Raw genomic sequence first — 18,100 nt, 5'->3', positions numbered from 1 at the left:
GTCTAATAACTTTGTTTGTGGTCTGGAAGGAGCCTTCATTTTCTACTCATCTCCTTCAAATTAGAATTTATTTATCAGTGCTAAACTCAACTGGCAGTCATTTTTCCAGTGTCACCAGAAATTTTCCACATAAGTTTCACTAGCCCTGCATATATGCTTCAATGACTGAACACATAAACAACCATCCTAGAAATAAAAATTGCCAGAAAAAAACCAAGTTTTAATTTCAAATCTTGCCCCTCAAAGTGGAGGTGTGAGCCTGAGCTGTAATGCAGCAGCTCAAATGAGAAGAGTGAAAGTCCAAGGTCTCAGAAGCACAGGTCCCAGGCAACAGTGGCTGGGCAGGAACAAAAGCTGGAAAAATCCTTTGCTCTGGACGAAGAGGTGCCTGACAGCAGGGTAGAGGCAAGAAGACCTCTGATTTGCAAACCCCTCAGATCAGAGCCAGGAACTTTGGCACCTGAGAAGGCAGAGGGCAAAGACCTCTAAGAAGGTCTTATATATGACCATGCAGGTTCTTCATGGGGATGTCTTTGGAAAACTTCTCTGCTGCTTCCCACAGACCATAGGGCACTTCCAAGAGAAAAATCACGAGCTGCATAAAACAGAAGTGCAATGTGGTGTATATCTAATCTGGCAGTAGCTTCACAGACAAGTCAGGGAAAGTTGAGAAAGGAGAAGATCTGGATAACCTTCAATGGCACCACTCCACGCCTGCAGCCAGCAAGGCCTCAGCCTGGGGCCTGCCAGGGAGGTGCACATGTGGCTGGACTGGGTTGGCCCCACTGCCCACCCCCTCGAGGAGCACAGTCCTGAGAAGGTCATACAGCACCCCCCATGCAGCAAACACCAAAGCAGCCCCTCATCACACCATGGGGCAGCCCTCCTTCACCAGAACTAGGGGCCATGCTGCTGATGGCCTGGCCTCAGCTCCCAACACCTGGTATGACGCAGACAGATGCTCTCAGCTGCAGTGAGGAATGCCTTCATTCCAAGGGCCCAGAGCTACACAGACAACAAACTCATTTACTTGCCCCTTAGGAAACACCGAGCTGGCCTGGCTTGATGAACTGCTCCCTCCACTTTACTCCTGGAGGTATTTAGACAGCCAAATAATGACACACAGGGTAAGTGTAGGCTCCAGACTACCCAGACAAAACCAGCCTGTAAAATACTGCAGACAGGCATTGGGCTTCTCCTCCTTCCCAAACCCACCTAAGCACCCAACCCTAGGGAACAAGGGTGTGTGAAGGTAGAGTGTAGGCTATCACCAACAGGTTTGAAGAGTAAAAGGGAGCCGCTGGAGGTTGCAGTGCAAAGATCAATATAACTGACCTATTACATGAGGATGGATCTGTCCAACCATACACATCACTGTGTTGTGTGTAAATGCTGACAGGTTCTGCAGCCACAATCCCTTCCCCCCATGAATGTTGGCTCAATAGTCCTATAAATTCAGATCGCTTCATGTCCCTCTGATGCACAGCACAGTATTGCACAGCTGGACTGGACATGTAATAGCCGTGCTTGAGCTGGGGGGGAACATTTCTCAAAAACCAACACCACTTGCATGCAAAAACACACTCTGCAGCTCCATTCAGAGGTTGAATTTCCCTACCCACACAGATAACAACAGACATTCAAGAAAAACAATCGGATAATTAGCTGGGATGAGGTTATACTCTCCAGACTTAATTCACTCATCTCACAGCTTTAGTTGTTCTTAAGGTATATACTGGATTAAGATCAGGTCAGGTAACTGCTCCTCTTCCTGTCAAATCCACGACAGAGTAGGAAGCAAAGGATGGTAGACCACCTGTGGAGTCTAATAACTTTGTTTGTGGTCTGGGTTTTGAAGTGAGCCTTTGGTTCTCTCCCCATCTCCCTCAGATGAAGATTTATCAATGCTAAATCCAATAGACAGCCCACCAGCGCCTGTTTTTCCAGTACGATCAGAGATTTTCCACATGTGGTCCATTAATCCCCTGCACAAACTCACATGACTGAACACATAAACAAGCATGCCACAAAAAATAACTGCCAGAAGGATTAGAAAAACATAATTTCACATTTTTGTGGAATGTTTATGACTCTTACCTACTCTTTCCCCTAGCTCTCCTCCTACCCATTCTGGTTAGGAGTTCAAAATTTTGCAACACTTATTATAAGGACTATCTAGCAAGTTGTTGGAAAGTTTTTAAAGGTGGTAAACAATGCAGCAGGGCATGACTTCCTCCAGAAGCACAAGAAATACGTTATATACCGGAGCTGGGGAAAAAATGGAGAAGAGGGAACAAGCACACTGTGGTGAACTATCACTCATCCTTCAACATGACTTTGCTGTGGTTCCTTGTACGCAGACTATGAATTCTCAGCAGAATAATTTACAAATGGAATTAATGCCTTCTGCAAAGAATTGCCACAATGTAAAGGGCTTTTTTTCCTCTTGCCTTCTACACCGCCAAGAAAACTATGGCAGTGTAAGGACAACAGGTTGTAAATGCAACGACTACTATATTTGCTTTGTATTATGCACCTAAATAGCAGTCTGTCTTTAAAAAAGAATTAGAATGGTGTTTACAAAGATGAGAATGACTTTGTACCATCTTTTTGGAGGAATAATTAAGCGACAGAAATCCAAGAGTTTAAGCAACAACTCGTAATCCAGTGCACTAATCCCCACAGCATGTGTCCATCTGCTCTCTCTTCATCTTTTCTCAGACTCACATCTGACACTGCTCCATTTGTACGGCACCCAAGTGATGGGGCTCTTCCAGGCCCACTGTTGCTCTTGGGCACTCCAGTGAAATCAACCATGTAATCATAACCATGACACTAACCCTAGTAATTCAGGAATCGATTGTGTTGGTAGGCTACATGCCTGGGATAGTAAGAGATCTCAAAGTGCCAAACCCCATGGGATACAGTGTCTGCTGTCTCCTACCAGGGCTCTATGTTCAGCCCAGGCAGGACCATGACTTTACCAGTCACCAGTGGGACTGTAACCTTTCTGAGCAATGGGATGGAGGAACACATCGCTATGTCTCCCCTGAAGTTTTCCAGGTGTGGATGTGAATCCTTACTCTGTTATCTTACCCATATATGGGCATGCCTCCACCATCTCTCCATCTCCTTACAGCTTGGAAAAGGAGGTGGACTGCTACTTCAATACTCAGCTGAGTGTCCCCATCTCAGTGAGGGGGACACCTGACCACGGGAACAACTCAGGACGAGGAGAAGAGAGGAAACCCATCTTCTGCCCACATGGTTCCTGTGGACTCAAGTGGGTTCTGTGATCCCACTGTCAATCATAGACTGTGGATCCCACTGCAAAACATCCAACATTCCCCATACACTGCATAGCCAGAGTATCACACTGGGGCTCTAGAGGACCCACTAGAGTTGTCTTCAAGGGCAACTTGCAGGTGTAGTTATTATATGCTAACAAAAATAAGCTGAAAAAGGAAAATATTTCATAATTAACAATTTTTGAAAAACCACACAAATTGCCAAGCTCAGAGTTGGATAGCCCAAAATCTATTTTGGATGTACTCATTTCGTGTCCTACTGCTGAAAAGATTCACTTCCACCACTCTAGCTTCTCCCTGTAATATAACAAATTTGAGTTAAAAACTACAATGCTGGGATCACTTGTGAACAAGGCTGTGTAACCAAAAAAAAGAATATATGAATATATTACAAGCCGCTCTCTGAGCCCTAAAAATGAAGGGAGAGGGAGGAAAGAGGGGGAGTACAGCAGTTGTGATTTCTGCATGCAGAAGGAACATCTGGAAAACCAGACTCAAGGAATTAGAAAATCAAACAGCTCTATATAATACTGATAGGAAATGCAGGTCAAATTGCAGGGATATGATTAAGGACAGCAGAATGTTCCTGTAACAATTAAGGGATGTACAAACAAAAAAAGCTCTGACTAAGGAGTGCACCATCCTGGGGAAAAAACATGGTTTATGTTGGAGCTTTTCGGCCTCAGCACAACACTGCCGTAGCACGGAAAAGCACATCAAGTGCAAGTCCACATCATACTCACAAGCAACTGGAAACCATCTCCAGCTGCCAAGCAAACAAAGGATGTGGGACTGCCATGGAATAAGATGAAGAGTCGAGCACTGTGGATTTTATTCCCACCTCTGCCACAGATTTCCTGCACAACCTTAAGCCAACATGTTAGTCCCTCTGTGGCAGCTTCCTCTTTCAAGTCTTATCTAAACATTAAAAGGAACAAGAAGTTTGTGGCAGCTCTATAACACAAGCTTCCAGAGAAAAATAAAACAAAACAAAAACCCCTGTGCCTTATCCCACCCCCATCCACATTAAACTCACCTCAAATATCTCCCAAGATAGAGGCACAGCACAGCTTCACAGTACAGCCACAAACTGCTCACATCCTGTACCAGCCTCTCTGCCAAGCCTATGGGACTGGCAGCGCCCTGACAACAGGTTCATTGCTGCTCAGTGAGAGCAAATCCTTTGCCCTGCCTCCCCCAGGGCTGGGACACATTGTAAGGGCATGGCAGTCTCTTCTGAGTTTCTGCCTTTTCCCCTTGCAGTTGCCATAACCCCCACAGTCATCATCATGTAAGCTGTACAAACACCGCACAACGAAAGCTATGACCTGGCTGTGACCTGATCCTGACCATGATTTCTAAAGCAGTTAATGTTTTTCTATGATAAACGCACAGAGAAGCTAAACTTCAAGTGACAAAATGTCCGCAACTTTTGTGTAAGATTGTGGGGATTAGATACAACTGGAGAGTGCCTATGCATTCTGAGCACTGGGTTCATTTCAAAGGCTATCACACAGACCTCCCTCACCGCGGTTTCTCATCTACAACAACATAAGAGAGCAGAAACAAGAGATATGCATTATCAGTTAAAGTAGTAGCACTGTTGTAGATGCAAGGGTCCGGGGATATCAGCAAGACATGGCTTGCAGGGAGGTAATATTCCCTTTCAGCATACCCAAACATCTTAGAAAAAATAAACATATTTTCAGACCCAAAAGTCCCCTGCAGGTCTGAAAGAAGAGCAGAAGCAAAAATATCTCTTTTACACAAGTGCAGAGGTTCTAGCCAGAAGCCTGCTCATTCTTCTCTATAGTATTTATATACGTGTCTAATTGAAGACTATCGCCCTTCCAACTCTGCCTCTTATTTCTTAAAGCCACTAAGACACTTGACATATGCTATGATGGACATGAATGTAAAACCCTTTCAACTATATTTTCTTTGTCCTGTCATTTCATGCCCCAAGGAAAAAAATAAAGCATCAAACTTGCATGTTAATTGCACTGAAACAACTTGAATTTAGTCTGATGTATAAAATCTCCCAGATTTTTCAAAGCAGAGATGCTATCATATGCTTACTTGTTTTGTTCCACTTCACTAAACAGACACTCTCCCTTATGCTAGATGAAAAGTTTAGCAATGGCAAATGTCAATTTTAAATGATTTGATCTGAAAGCTACATCAGAACCCATTTCAGCCAGGCTGAGGGGGAAAAGGTAGATAGTAGTACAGGCTCTTACTTTGCAAAAGAAGCCATCCATGCCAACACCCATGCTAGTGTCTTCCTCAAAGACATAGTCCAAAAAAAACCAAAGACATGATTGTCCCTACAAGTGTCACAGACTCTCAACATATATGAATGACACAAATCTTTGCTGACAAAATGCTGACCATCTCCTCTGCCCCAGCTTCATTTCAGAGACCAAAAAATAACTGTCACCAGACACATATTTAAGAGTCTAAGCTGATTAGGCTTCCCTGCAGAACCGACCAGTTTGTTTCTAACCCATCTAACAGGGCCAGTGCTATCTGCTGACCAACAGACTCTTCAATGCTGTCTTTCCCAAGCAGAAACACCAAGCTCATGAGCTTGTGCTTGTTCTGACGTTTTGTATTCTGGGTGCTTATATGTTACTAAGCAGAAAACCAGGGGAGAGGATTAATGGGGGCTTTGATTTTTAACCAGCTGCATGAGGGCAACCCCTGTCTTCTCATCCAGCCTTGCCTGTCCCCACACTCTGAAAGGAAAGGGGGCAGAGGAAGGGCACTGTAGAGGGCAGAAGGCAGGAGCTCGCCAGCCCAGCACTCAAAGGCACAGCCAATCTCCCTCCATCTGCAAGCAGCATCAAGGCAAAACAGGGAACTTCCAACATAAAGAGCAAGTGTGGAACCAGCCAGCTGATTCCAACTCATGGCAAACCTGAGAGAGGAAGTGGTAGGAGGCTAGAACAATAGTTGTCTTTATCATCTGTGGAGGCATGAGCGTGGAGAACCGGAGGCAGCCAGACCATGGCTGTGGCTGTGAGACGTCCCCCTTTGCAGTGATGCCCCACAGTAAGCTTTCAGCTTCCCAGTTTGGGATTGCTCCTACATGGACCTCCCTCAAGAAACAATTCATGCCCTGGGAGGGCACTCCACAGAACAAGTAAAAGGCACTTGGTGCTTACCCCTTTCAGAGAAAGCAACTCAGGTGACTGAGCCGACACCCAGCTACACCTGAAGAGAAGTTATGCAGCCCTCTGAATGAGATATGGTGAATCAGAAAGAGCCAGCATCAGAGACAGGTGGCAAGAAGACAAATCCAGCCAGCTCTCCAGCCCCCGCACATCTCACTCTCCAAGAGAGACACTCACAGGATCTTCAGGCAGGATAAGCATGGGCACTTGGGCTGATCCTTTGTTTGTGGGTAGAAGCCAGCACATCCTCCTGGAGGGCATCTTGCCACAGCAATTAGTGATGTAGCTAGGAATACTTTGCTTCTGTACTTTGGAAGCAGGCTTAGCAGAGCAGATTCTGCACATGACTTCCAAAACCGCGTGAGAGCTGCCCTGTCCATGTAAGTGCAACACCACCAAGGCAGGGGGCTGGGGAAAAGCAACTGCACCTTCCGGAGACAGAGATGTAGCTTCCTTTTCCCCACTCGTTTTGTTTTCCCTTGCTGGCATGAGGAAACTCCAGCCATGGAAACAGTCTACTCTTCCTGCCTGCCGAGCAGGTTGCCCTTTCTGCAGGCATTCCTCACTCTGCTAATAGAGGAATTCGTAAAAGGCAGACACAGAATATAATATAATTCGAGTTTAGCACAATACTGAATGGCCACAGCAGGATCAAACACCATCTTCCTTTCCAAGGCTGAGTATGATACTTTCCTGAATCCTCTTTTTCTGAGAAGTCATGGCTTTGGGGCTTTTTCTGTTGTTTTGAGGCTTGTTTTTTGAAGGAGCACCATATGCACCACAGCAGTTCAGTCTCTTATCTTGAAGTCATGAGCTACAACCTATTCTATATGATTAATTTTATTATACCCCACTGATGCACTGTGGTGTCTCATACCTAAACTTCCCACCACTGAAGGAATCTACAGGCAATGTACTAATGAACAAAACTGAATCCAAAGCATGACTGACCCATGTTTTTTTTTAACTTGAATGGCCTATGCTTAAAACAACTACCTGATAATTCTTATTCAAAGAGAAATACGGGACAGCTAAATATACAGAAGCAGGATTTGCAAAAAAAAAAGAGCAATTGTTTTCCACAACACTTGTCAATATTGAGATTTATACATTTAGACTGATCTCTACTTCTACTGAATTATTGCCTTCCTTTAAATTCCAAAATTACTTACTAACCAGCTGTTCCCACAGTTAGTTTTGTCAGCTACTAGACACATAAATAAACAAATTATAAACTAAGTGTGGAGAAGGATTAGAAGGAATGAAGAAGCACCCTAATGCATAGTGTATTCATATTCAGCTGTCGTGCGCCCCATCTATTCCTTGAACGGTTCTTTCTTCTCACTTCTCTTTGCTGACATTTTCATTAAAAGGTGCAGCATCTTTCAACTTCCATTTTGAACGAATGTTCCTTGTAATGAGCAACAGGGGCTCAAAAGCATGTTTTCTGAAAAGCAGTGAAAGGTAGTTTTAATGAAGAGAAATGAGAAAACTGGAGAACAGTGAATCGTTTTGCAATCTGAATTAATGCTTAGTTGGAAAAGGCTCAACTGAGGAAGGAGATGTAAGACTTCTGGCAAGGCAAATTCTAATTATTTCAAGTCTTGGCAGCATTTTTACTGAATTGTAGCAATTTCATTAAAAGGTGCACTGGTAATCATCTACATAAGGCCTCCAGAGGGGAAAATATACCAATAATTGCATAATTATATTATCATTGCTTGTATGATGGACCACATTAAATACCACACAGAGGAGCACTGCTTTTTACTTTCTCTAGATATTTAGCTCTGTACATTTTCCTAGAAGATTACAGAATAAAAATGACTGCCAGATTAACAAACACATTCACCAAATTTTGTAGAAAAGACACAGCTACCTTATATTCATAATACTTTGTATTCTCTTTTCACTGAAAAAAAATGACAAATTAATGGAAAAAATATTGGGTTTAGTAATAAGATGCAGTATTTATATAGTTCCATTACTGAAATACAAGTCATTGCATCACATGTCATACAGCCACATGTGTCTCTGTAGGAAGCAGGTTTTAGAATATTTCCATATTTTCCCATATAAATTAAGTGTATCTATCCAGAGATTTCCAATAAGCCTGCAATAAGTTAGATTTCCTTTGTCTGACTAATGCACAAACTTTCCCACTAACTAAGATGTTGGTAAAAAATTCTTGTAAAAGTGCTGTTTTACAGACAACACATACCAAAACAAGCAAACATTTTTTTAATGAGGTACCCAGTATTAGGGAAGCATCTTTGTACGTGCCTTCTGAAACTGTGACTAGGACATCTTCTGGAGGAATCTTTGGCATGATCTTCAAAACCTCCTCGGATGAAAAATCTCACCTCAGACATCACACTAACACCCAGAAACATCTGTCACTGATTTTGTCTTAGAAATGTCTTAAATACCGAGACCTGGGTATATTTCTGACAATCCATTTCATTTCCCCAGTCTTCTGGCAAGGAGATGTAGAACTCAGCTACTGAACTTCATCTCCAATGTCAGCAGAATTCCCACTTGTAGTTTTTGCTTTTAAATTGTATTTTAAATTGTATTAAGTTTCTATTTTTTTTTTATAAGCCCTATCACAAACTGCATATACATGGCATATATATAGCTAGCTGCTTATTGAAAAGTGGTCCTTCCTCCTATTCCAGGAGAGATACGCAGAGGACGTTGCACTGGGTGCAGCCTGAGTACCTGCCTAAGCAGGGAATCCCATTTCAGCATCACTTCTGAATGTATCTAGACTATGGAAGGAGACCAGAAATACAGGGTTTACTTCTGCTCCTTCCATTTGACCTCTTTTATTGTGCTGCATACCTCAAATCCTAGGGATGATAATATTAGCACTACTGCAAAGTCAGCAATTTTATGTATAATACCTGGAAGTTAGACATACTATGGAATAGGAAACTTCAACAGCTTGTGTTACAATGAACACTATTGGGACAAAGTTTTTATTTTGTAGAAGATAACATAATTTCTTTTCAAAGTTAAAAAGTTATGCTCATCCAGGCATAAAAATCACTTCCATGTCATACAAAGTAGCAAACAAAGAGGTAGCAAAAATAGAGAATCCATCAGTCACTGAGCAGCAGAAAATAAATGCCTCAGTATCAGGTCCTAGAGCAGAATTGCATACAAATCCTACAAACAGAACCACTTCAGGTAAAAACACACTATTAAACCACATATTTAATTTAATATTACATTAAAAGTAAAAATATAGCATTTTTATAATGCACATTTTCCTTTTAAAAGGGAAAAATATTCAACAGTGATTCTGAAAATACATAAATTTAAACTTACAGCTCCTCTTATCATTTAAAAAAATAAAAGAAAAAATTATTCAAGTTATACTTGCTGCCAACATTTTAAAGATAATCAAACTACTGGATTCATGGAATTCAGTCACTGAGCACCTATAGGGAGTGATAAACCAGCCTTTTACATCTGGAGTTTCCTAGCAGGTGCAGAGAAAATATTTTCTTTATTTCAGTTCATTCAGTACCACTTAATTAAGCAACTAGACCACTCAAAGGGGAGCTACTGATCAGGAGTTAAGAAAACCTCATGAATGTTTCCTTCCATTACCATTCTAAGAATAAACAGAGGATGAGATGGACTAGTTCTAAAATTTCTGTAGTATAGTGATTCAAAACCACCAGTTTTGACTACAGATAGGCCTTTCAGATGTTAATTCTTTATTTCAAAACATTTCTCAATGAGTTTCTTCTTCTGAATTGGCTGGCTTCTATGTGGTACTATTTATCTAACGGAAGAACATTTCAGAATTCTTGTTTCCTTCATTGTAATCGATGCATATCATCAGTAAAAATCAATTATCTAATACAAGAAATGTCAATACTTTCTATTTTCATACTAAAACATACACATGAAGAATGAGTGTATATATAACAAGATACATAATTGCTTAAATACAGGCACATTGATTAATCAAAGTGTAACATTAACTGCAAAGGCTATATTTAATTAAAACTATCTCAATGGTAATAAAAGAGGTTAAAGCTTTCTTTACAAAATGATTAAGTACAAATGCAAAACAGTTAAAACGAGGCTTACTGTTGGTTGATTTAAATCATGATTAAAATCAGATTTACAATGCTTTGAATCAAATTGGAGCACGTAGTACAGGGGAGGTAACTTTTATTGAAGTGGTAACTATATTTCTCATGTGCAGTCAGATATGAATTTTACACATTGTATCTGGAGGAAATGAAAACAGTCGGAGAGGACTAACAAGAAGAGGACAAGGAGATACAAAAGATACACTAAAAGAAAACACTAGAAAAGGTTTATCACAGAAAAGCGAAGTCAACGGTGTTATATTGTCAACATGTAAAATATTATTATAAATAGCACAGTGATCAGAAGTTCATTCTATCCAATAGACAGGGGGGGAAAAAAAGGATGCACTTAAGCAACCAGCAAGGGAGATAAGGTTAGGTATTGGAAGAAGCTTTTGACCTTTAACAACTATGTGCTGGAAAAAATGCGTGGTAGACTCTGCACCACAAGTCTGCCTTACAGCAGGTTAGACAAAGTCTACATGCTCTGTTTTACTGCAGGGAAGAGCAGGGGATAGACCAGATCTCTGCAGGTCTCCTCCAGCCTTACTCCTACAGTTCTGTGGGAGCTTCCCAAGACTTGCCGTGTCTCTTAGAAACCTGGCTGCAGGAGGCAGGTGAATGCATGATAAAGCCAGATTTCATTCATCAAAGAGTGAGGTTTCCAGTCCTGAGGGCTGTGGACAAATCCTTCGACATGTGACATAACTGCTGCCATTAAGCCCTGAACAAAAAACAGATTAAGAGAGCCACGAGCAAGTTTTAAATCTCATGATATCCTTCAGCAGGAATCTAGTCAGTTCTGAACAGTCTAGGTATGTGAACATCCAAAATATTTCTATTACCCAGCTCACTGAGATGTTTCCTCCCCCTTCAAAGCATGCAAGCTCTGAATGACAGGTTATAACCAAAAAGCTTGATTTCTTTTTCCTGTGTGACTTTTGCACAAAGCCTTTCTGTAAAAGAAGTCCACTCCATGTCATAGAATCATAGATTGGTTTGGGTTAGAAGGGACCTTAAAGATCATCTAGTTCCAACCCCTTGCCGTGGGCAGGAACACCTTCCATTAGACTATGTTACCCAGAGAAGTTGTGGATGCCCCATCACTGGAAGTGTTCAAGGCCAGGTTGGATGGATCTTTGGGTATCCTGGTCCTGCATCTCACCACCCTCACAGGAAAGAACTTCTTCATAACACCTAATCTAAACCTCCCCCCTTTCAGTTTAAAGCCATTACCCCCCGGTGTACCACTATGTGCTTTTGTAAAAAGTCTCCCTCCAGCTTTCTTGTAGGGGCCCCTTTTGGTAGTGGAAGCCTTCTCTTCTCCAGGCTGAACAACCCCAACTCCCTCAGCCTGTCTTCATAGGAGAGGCGCTCCAGTTCTCTGATCCCTCATGAGGAATATGTTCATCCAGCATAAGCAGAGGAACACTGCTTAGCTTAAAACAATTACTGATGGGAAAAGAAAGGAGATGTAAGACTAACCTGGCATTTGCCAGGCTCCCAAAGAACATGTAAGAGATGCATCTCTCTGATTTTTGCATTTCCCTGCCAGTTTTCATCTCTTATTAACTTAAATCAGACTGTGCATCCTCCTTAGATTTACAACTGTCAGTGCCTAGTTGACCAGAGAATTCTTTTCCGTATCAAATATTTAATGATCGTGTTATGTGATCACAGATTCAACTGTCAAGATGGCATTTAAAATTATAGACATTTAATGCGGTCAGCACACCCCCCACGCTCCCCACTCCCAGTGACAAAAAACCCTGTAGCTCATGTTTTTCAGTGATGCTTCATTTTAGTTTAATTTCCAGGATCCACATGGAGCATCCCAGGAGTTGCGTAGCGTAGTAGCAACATTAGAACCTTTTCTGTTATTTACATGCCTGTTTGCTGTTAAAGCCAAGAGCTGCGCTGTTAAAAAAAATAATAAAAAAAAAATTCTTTGGCCATGAAAAATTGTCATGGGTTTACTCTGGCCCGATTTTTCAAACCCCCACGAAAATATCATTAAAAATCCATTAAATCTGAAAACTTATGTTTTCAGAATAAATCAATATAATCCCCTAGAGTAAATCCACTGAGAGAATAACATTTACTGTGCTTTCTAATTGGTATACCCTAGAAAATAGGAGTCACAATCTCCCTTCAAACACAGATATTTACACTCTCCTTACGCTTTTATCACTAACGGCAGCAATCTTGGCCAGTGGACAAACAATACACTTCAGTTGTCATTAGGTTTGGCAACCAGCCAAGGAGACTGCTAACACACATAAAACTACGTTCATTTATGACTGTTTGTAGGATTCATTGTCAAAGAGGGTCCTGTTGGAAAAAACCCTTCTGGTTTCCTAAAAGTCACTGAAAAAGCCAAGCACAATGCTTCTGCAGTAAAACAATATAGAAGAATAGTAGTAATTTTAAAATTCCTTTCATTTCAAGGTCTGGTAATTTCTATGTACATTCTCTTCAGATTTTTTTAATAAATGTGCAAAATATGTAACACACTGAAATTCAGTGTGAAATTCACCACTTTTACTAGATGCCTTTACCATCAGCTCTTCTCTCCTGCCTAAGGTTACAATGAACACCTTAAGCCCTGTTATGGCTGAAAAGTCTCAACCAGGGAAGATAAGTTTCTAAAGGACACAAACATCAGCAAGGGGAGTGGGGAGTAGTCAGAAAGACATTCAGAAATTTTTAAAAACCAAAGTTTTATACTTAAAGTGAGAGGGTGCTTACAGTAAATATAATGCATTAGGATATCAGACCTCATTTCCTCTAGCCATTCTCTGAACAGCTGAAAGAGACTTAAGGAAATGAGTCAAAATCCTGGAAGATGTTTGTACTAGATGAAAAAGAAAACAACATCTGTAAAATCATGTGTCACAACCATACAGCAAGACAATGTGCAACACTTGATCTCTGCAAAGGCATTCATCTTTGTGGACAGAGAAAAAAAGTTGAGAAGCGGCTTAACCTTGAGCAATTACTGCCTCTCTTCTACAAAACTGATGAGATTATATCAGTCGTTGTGTATTGTAGATAAACATGTATGTTGTTGAAACTCTTTGATGCTGTGTCGTTCTCTTTTTATCCAGAATTTGTTATTCCTTACCTTCAGAATACACCAGGGTGTTTACTGTTCAGTCTAGAAAGCAGCTTTCCTTCAAACTACAAATGTCTAGTATTTGGTATTTAGTTTGACATCTCCAGATATGCCTTAAAAATCTTTCTGATAGCTCACACAATCCAAATTATAGTTCAGACTGAAATCAAAAGACTATAAACGTATCATTAGAGTCTCTCAGAACAGACCAGAGAATGAAAAGGACAAATTACACTACAAGGACCTCCTACTGACTTGAATATGACTCAGATGTTCCTCCCAAGACCTGTCCTAGCTTGTGTTTACATGTGCTAAAGACATATCCCTTCCAATTCCACCTGTGCCCTGGTGCAGCATATCCCTTCTAGAGGTGACACAGGATCCTGTGATTAATTCAGGCACCTGCAAAGAAGCATTACTGTTTGGACAATCAGTGAGAGATTTCTGGGAGAGCTGAAGCAGGATGGAAAACCCACGGAGAGCCAGTAAAACTTAACAGTACTACAGCTGCTGTCATCTGTTGACAAGAGGCTCTCTCTGGCAAAATAAGCACATGGAAATGCCTCCAGTCTCTATGAATGGTATTTAAACAGGATGCAAATGGGAGTCTCACTTCTTGCCAAATTTGTCACATTCTTTATTATAAAGCCTGAACAAAAATCACTTACGCACTTGCTGGCAGAGGGTTCCCAGTTGTAACGCAGGAAAAAGAGTTGAATATTGAGCAATCTTTGACATTCCCATTCCTCTCCTGGCAGTGGCCTTGGGCTACATTTCTGTACAGGAGAATCTGCACTTCCATGAGGGAGGGTGGAAAAGGAGGAGAGAGCAGAAACGGAAACAAGGGAGTAGGGAGGGCAGGATACTCAGATGGCTTGAGGGGGGTCAAGGCAATGATTGAGTGAAAGCAATCAGAATCCTCATCAGATTCAATCTTCCTCCTTCAAGCCTCCTCTCTCATGGCTGACAGGTAGCAGGAAGCATCACACAAACATTCTTCCCTCTGGGCACAGGGAGAGTCTCCTATTACTCTGTAGCTGACTGAAAAAAAAAGGTTGCACTGATAGATGCTGAAAGGAACCAGGCTCGGTCTTCCATGACCACAGGATGGAAATGCCAGAGACTCTGTAAGAGTACTGGGCAGTGGGGGACAGGGCAAGCCCTGAGAGAGGACAGAAGAGGCAGACAAAAGGTCATTCCAGAATATTGCATCAAAATGAGGATTAGGCAATTCCCAAATGGAAGGAAGTGTGGAAGCATATGTTAGGATGCAAGAAAAACAAAAAGTAGAAAAGGGCTATGGACAGAAGAGATGAATGGTTTACCCTTTGAGAAGCTATGTTAAGCTCTGTTTTCTACATCCTCCTTCCCTGTCTGCAACCAAAGGAAGAAGCTCTTGACCAACAGCCAAAGAAAAATACTTAATATAAATGTGTATACTGATAAACAGGATAGGTCTCAATAGGGAATGTGGGAGATTATCCTGGCCAAGTGTCTGCACTGAGGCAAACCCAAAAGTAACCTAGGATCATGCCAGCTCCAGAGCAATCCAGAACAGCAGATTAGCTCTGTCCTGCCTGTCACTTCTGATGTTCCCTAGGCAGTTGCAAGGACAGGAGCCATCACTCTGATACCTCCTCCAGCACCACAAAACTAGCCCGGAATACTCATACACTCACACATCTGTGTGATACGCAGATGAGACGCATACATACCCAAAGACAGCTGTCTCTTGCAGCAGCAAGTAATTTCTGCCTACAACACGGTGTGTTTTTGTTTACACAAGTTTGTCTGATGTACCCCTGAGGTGAAGTCTCCCACAGGTTAAGTGTATGAATCCAGAACAACAGGAAGGATCATGACAAAGGTTCCCTCCTTACCTCTCCAGTACTCTGGAACTTGCATCTCTGTCTTCTGGGAGATGCTGCCAGTGTGACCTGTTCCCCAAGCTCTCTTTAAGGACAGTCTAACCATACAATAAAAGATAACCTTCAAGTGCAGGCAAGAAATAAACGAAGTAAAGAAAGTTGGCAGGTATTGATAATTTCAACATTTTTAAAATTTCTTTCTAGGAATAGCTCATTGGTAGGTGACTTTCCAATCCCCGTGGCCACAGCACTAGCATTTTGCAGCCCTATGTGGATATTTCTTAATAGGAAAGTCCAAATTTTCAGATACCGCTTTCTCGTTCAGATTATCAATGAACAAAAGGGAGCAAACACAAGAAGTTACCTTAACAAAACTACAAACAAAAATATTCATAAATTAGTGAGTGACTCCCTCACATCCCTAAGTAAACTGCTTACAAAAAGAAATATAAATTGTCACCACAGTTAGTTCCTGATGTTTTAGTTGTATTTGCTCCCAGCAGCATGGGCAGAGGCTGGCGGAGCCCTCCCTGACTGTCTCGCACAGGGTGCTCTGCAAGGCTCCTCTCTGCTGGTGGCAGCAGACGTTAAACACCTAACGCCGTGCATCGCTTCCCTGGATCCTCAGTTTGCTCTGAGATAAGTAGTAAAATAACCTTCCACGTTATCTGCTTTCAGACTTATATGCCCAGGGCCAAATTCCTCCACGGGTCCAGCACCGACCTCCTTACAGCACCTTGCCCTGGACACTGCCAAACTCCTCATAAGCCTACAAAACCAGGCAAGCAGCTGCACGGTGACTCCGAAAGCCATGTGCAAAGTTGCCCAGCGCTACAGTCAGATGCAGCATTTAAAAATCACTAGCCCTGTGCGCCAGGGCTGTCAGGTCAGGAAGGTAAACCCCCTTTTTAGCAAGGAGTGGAAGGGAACCTCCGACACACCAAAGTTTTACCACCGGTGACATCCCGAAGGCCTGAGCGGCACCGCTCACCCTCCCCTTCATCGCGATAGTCCGTCAGTGCCAGAGCATACCGGGTCCGATGCCCCGTCCCGCGGCGAGCGCCGCACCTCGCCCGTCAGCCCGCCGGGGAGGCTTCGCCCCGCCGGGGCGCGCTGGACACCTGACGGAGGAGGCTCGTTCCTGCCCATTGTTCAACGAGCACTGAACCGCGGGGACATTTTGTACCGATCACCGAATAGTTTATTGTCAAAACAGCCCGGCGGAGGAGATGGGGCGGGGGAAGGGGGTGGAGGGGTCCCTGCCAGCCCCTCTCCTAGCCCCAGATACCCGCGCACAGCAAACAAAGGACTTTATTTTTCCCCGGCGGGGCGTCCAGCAAGGGCAGCGCGGGGCGATGCTGGACACACCGTGGGCTGCCGCTCGACCTCCGCTGGAAGGGGCCGCCAGCGCTGAAGTTTTCCCCGCCGCCGCCCGCCCCGGCCCCGGCCCCGGTCCCGCGGGGCTCCGCGCCCCCCGCGCCCGCGGCTCCCACCTGCGGGGAAGAGACTCAGCAGCAGCAGCGCGGCGTGCGCCAGCTCCCGGACGAGGTTCGCGCCCTCCATGCCGCCGCCTCCGCCTCCACCACCACCCCCCGCTCCCGGTGCGGCTACCGCTCGCACCGCCCGGCGCGCACAGATGCCCGAGCCCCCGCGGGAGGGTGCCGAGTACAGCCGGCCCCGCCCCGCTGCCCGCCCCGCGCCCCCGCCCCGCACCGCGGGGATGGGCGCAGGTGAGCAGCTACCCCCGCCCCCCGGTGTAAGGGGAGCGCCCCGGTTTGCTTCGTTTGGGCACGACATAGAGATCCCCGAACAAAATGATTTAAGAAAGGAAGACCCCAGTGGCCACCACTCGGTGCTGTGGTGAGGGAGAGCTTGCCCTCCTCACGGGGCAGCATTCTGCACCGCCGAGCCACCCCGAGGGATGGGGGCCGTGTGGCTGGGGAAACCCGGGTGGCAGTGTGGTCCGGAGGAAAGTGGGGGGAAGCGGCCAAGCTGGGGCCTGGAAGCGGAGGGAGCATCCCTTAAAGGGCAGGTACAAAGCCATTTGCCTAGCTCTAAAATCCTCACTGAGAGTTCCTGGAGATGTTAACAGCAGATTCCGTGGGCACCGAAGCTATCGCTTCCAACGTGGCTCGCACTCCTGAGATCAGCTGAGCCTGCTCTGGGCTGCCACCTATTAAGGGTCAAAGCACCTAGAGTGAGACTTAAAAGTATATGCTGTGACACAAAGAGAAGACTTGAAAGAACTGACTGATTTGGTATGGAAAAGAGAAAGCTGACAGGGAACTTAAACATGGAAAAGGTTCTTACAAAAAAGATTGTGAGCAATTGTTTTTCATGTCCCTCAAGGGCAAGATAAAAAGTAATCCATTTAGTTCTCAGAAAAAAAAAATCACTTAAGTGTAAGGAAGGCACTTGCAAAGAGAAAAGAGAATTTAGTCTACAAATGCATTGTGGAGAAGAGGTTGTGGAATCCCACAGAGGGAGTTTTTCAAGCACCAGTGAGACAACTGACAAGGAG

At 43.7% G+C, this 18,100-nt stretch overlaps 1 protein-coding gene across 5 annotated transcripts in view; it reads right to left on the bottom strand.

Annotated features, from left to right (window-relative positions):
* KIT (KIT proto-oncogene, receptor tyrosine kinase) overlaps positions 1-17,157 on the bottom strand; it is a 57,350-nt gene extending 40,193 nt beyond the window's left edge. The window contains exon 1 of one of the 5 annotated variants that reach the window (XM_032686799.1): positions 17,073-17,157. In XM_032686799.1, coding sequence (XP_032542690.1) covers positions 17,073-17,142 — 70 coding nt within the window. In that variant the 5' untranslated portion in view covers positions 17,143-17,157. The other 4 variants (XM_032686802.1, XM_032686801.1, XM_032686800.1 and 1 more) reach the window with 4 other exon arrangements.
* Positions 17,158-18,100: the final 943 nt, after the last annotated feature.

Source organism: Chiroxiphia lanceolata, chromosome 4, assembly GCF_009829145.1.
Source record: "Chiroxiphia lanceolata isolate bChiLan1 chromosome 4, bChiLan1.pri, whole genome shotgun sequence".
Classification (NCBI taxonomy): Eukaryota; Metazoa; Chordata; class Aves; order Passeriformes; family Pipridae; genus Chiroxiphia; species Chiroxiphia lanceolata.
Note: the sequence above shows the minus strand (reverse complement) of the source record. Positions and strands in the feature narration are given on the sequence as shown.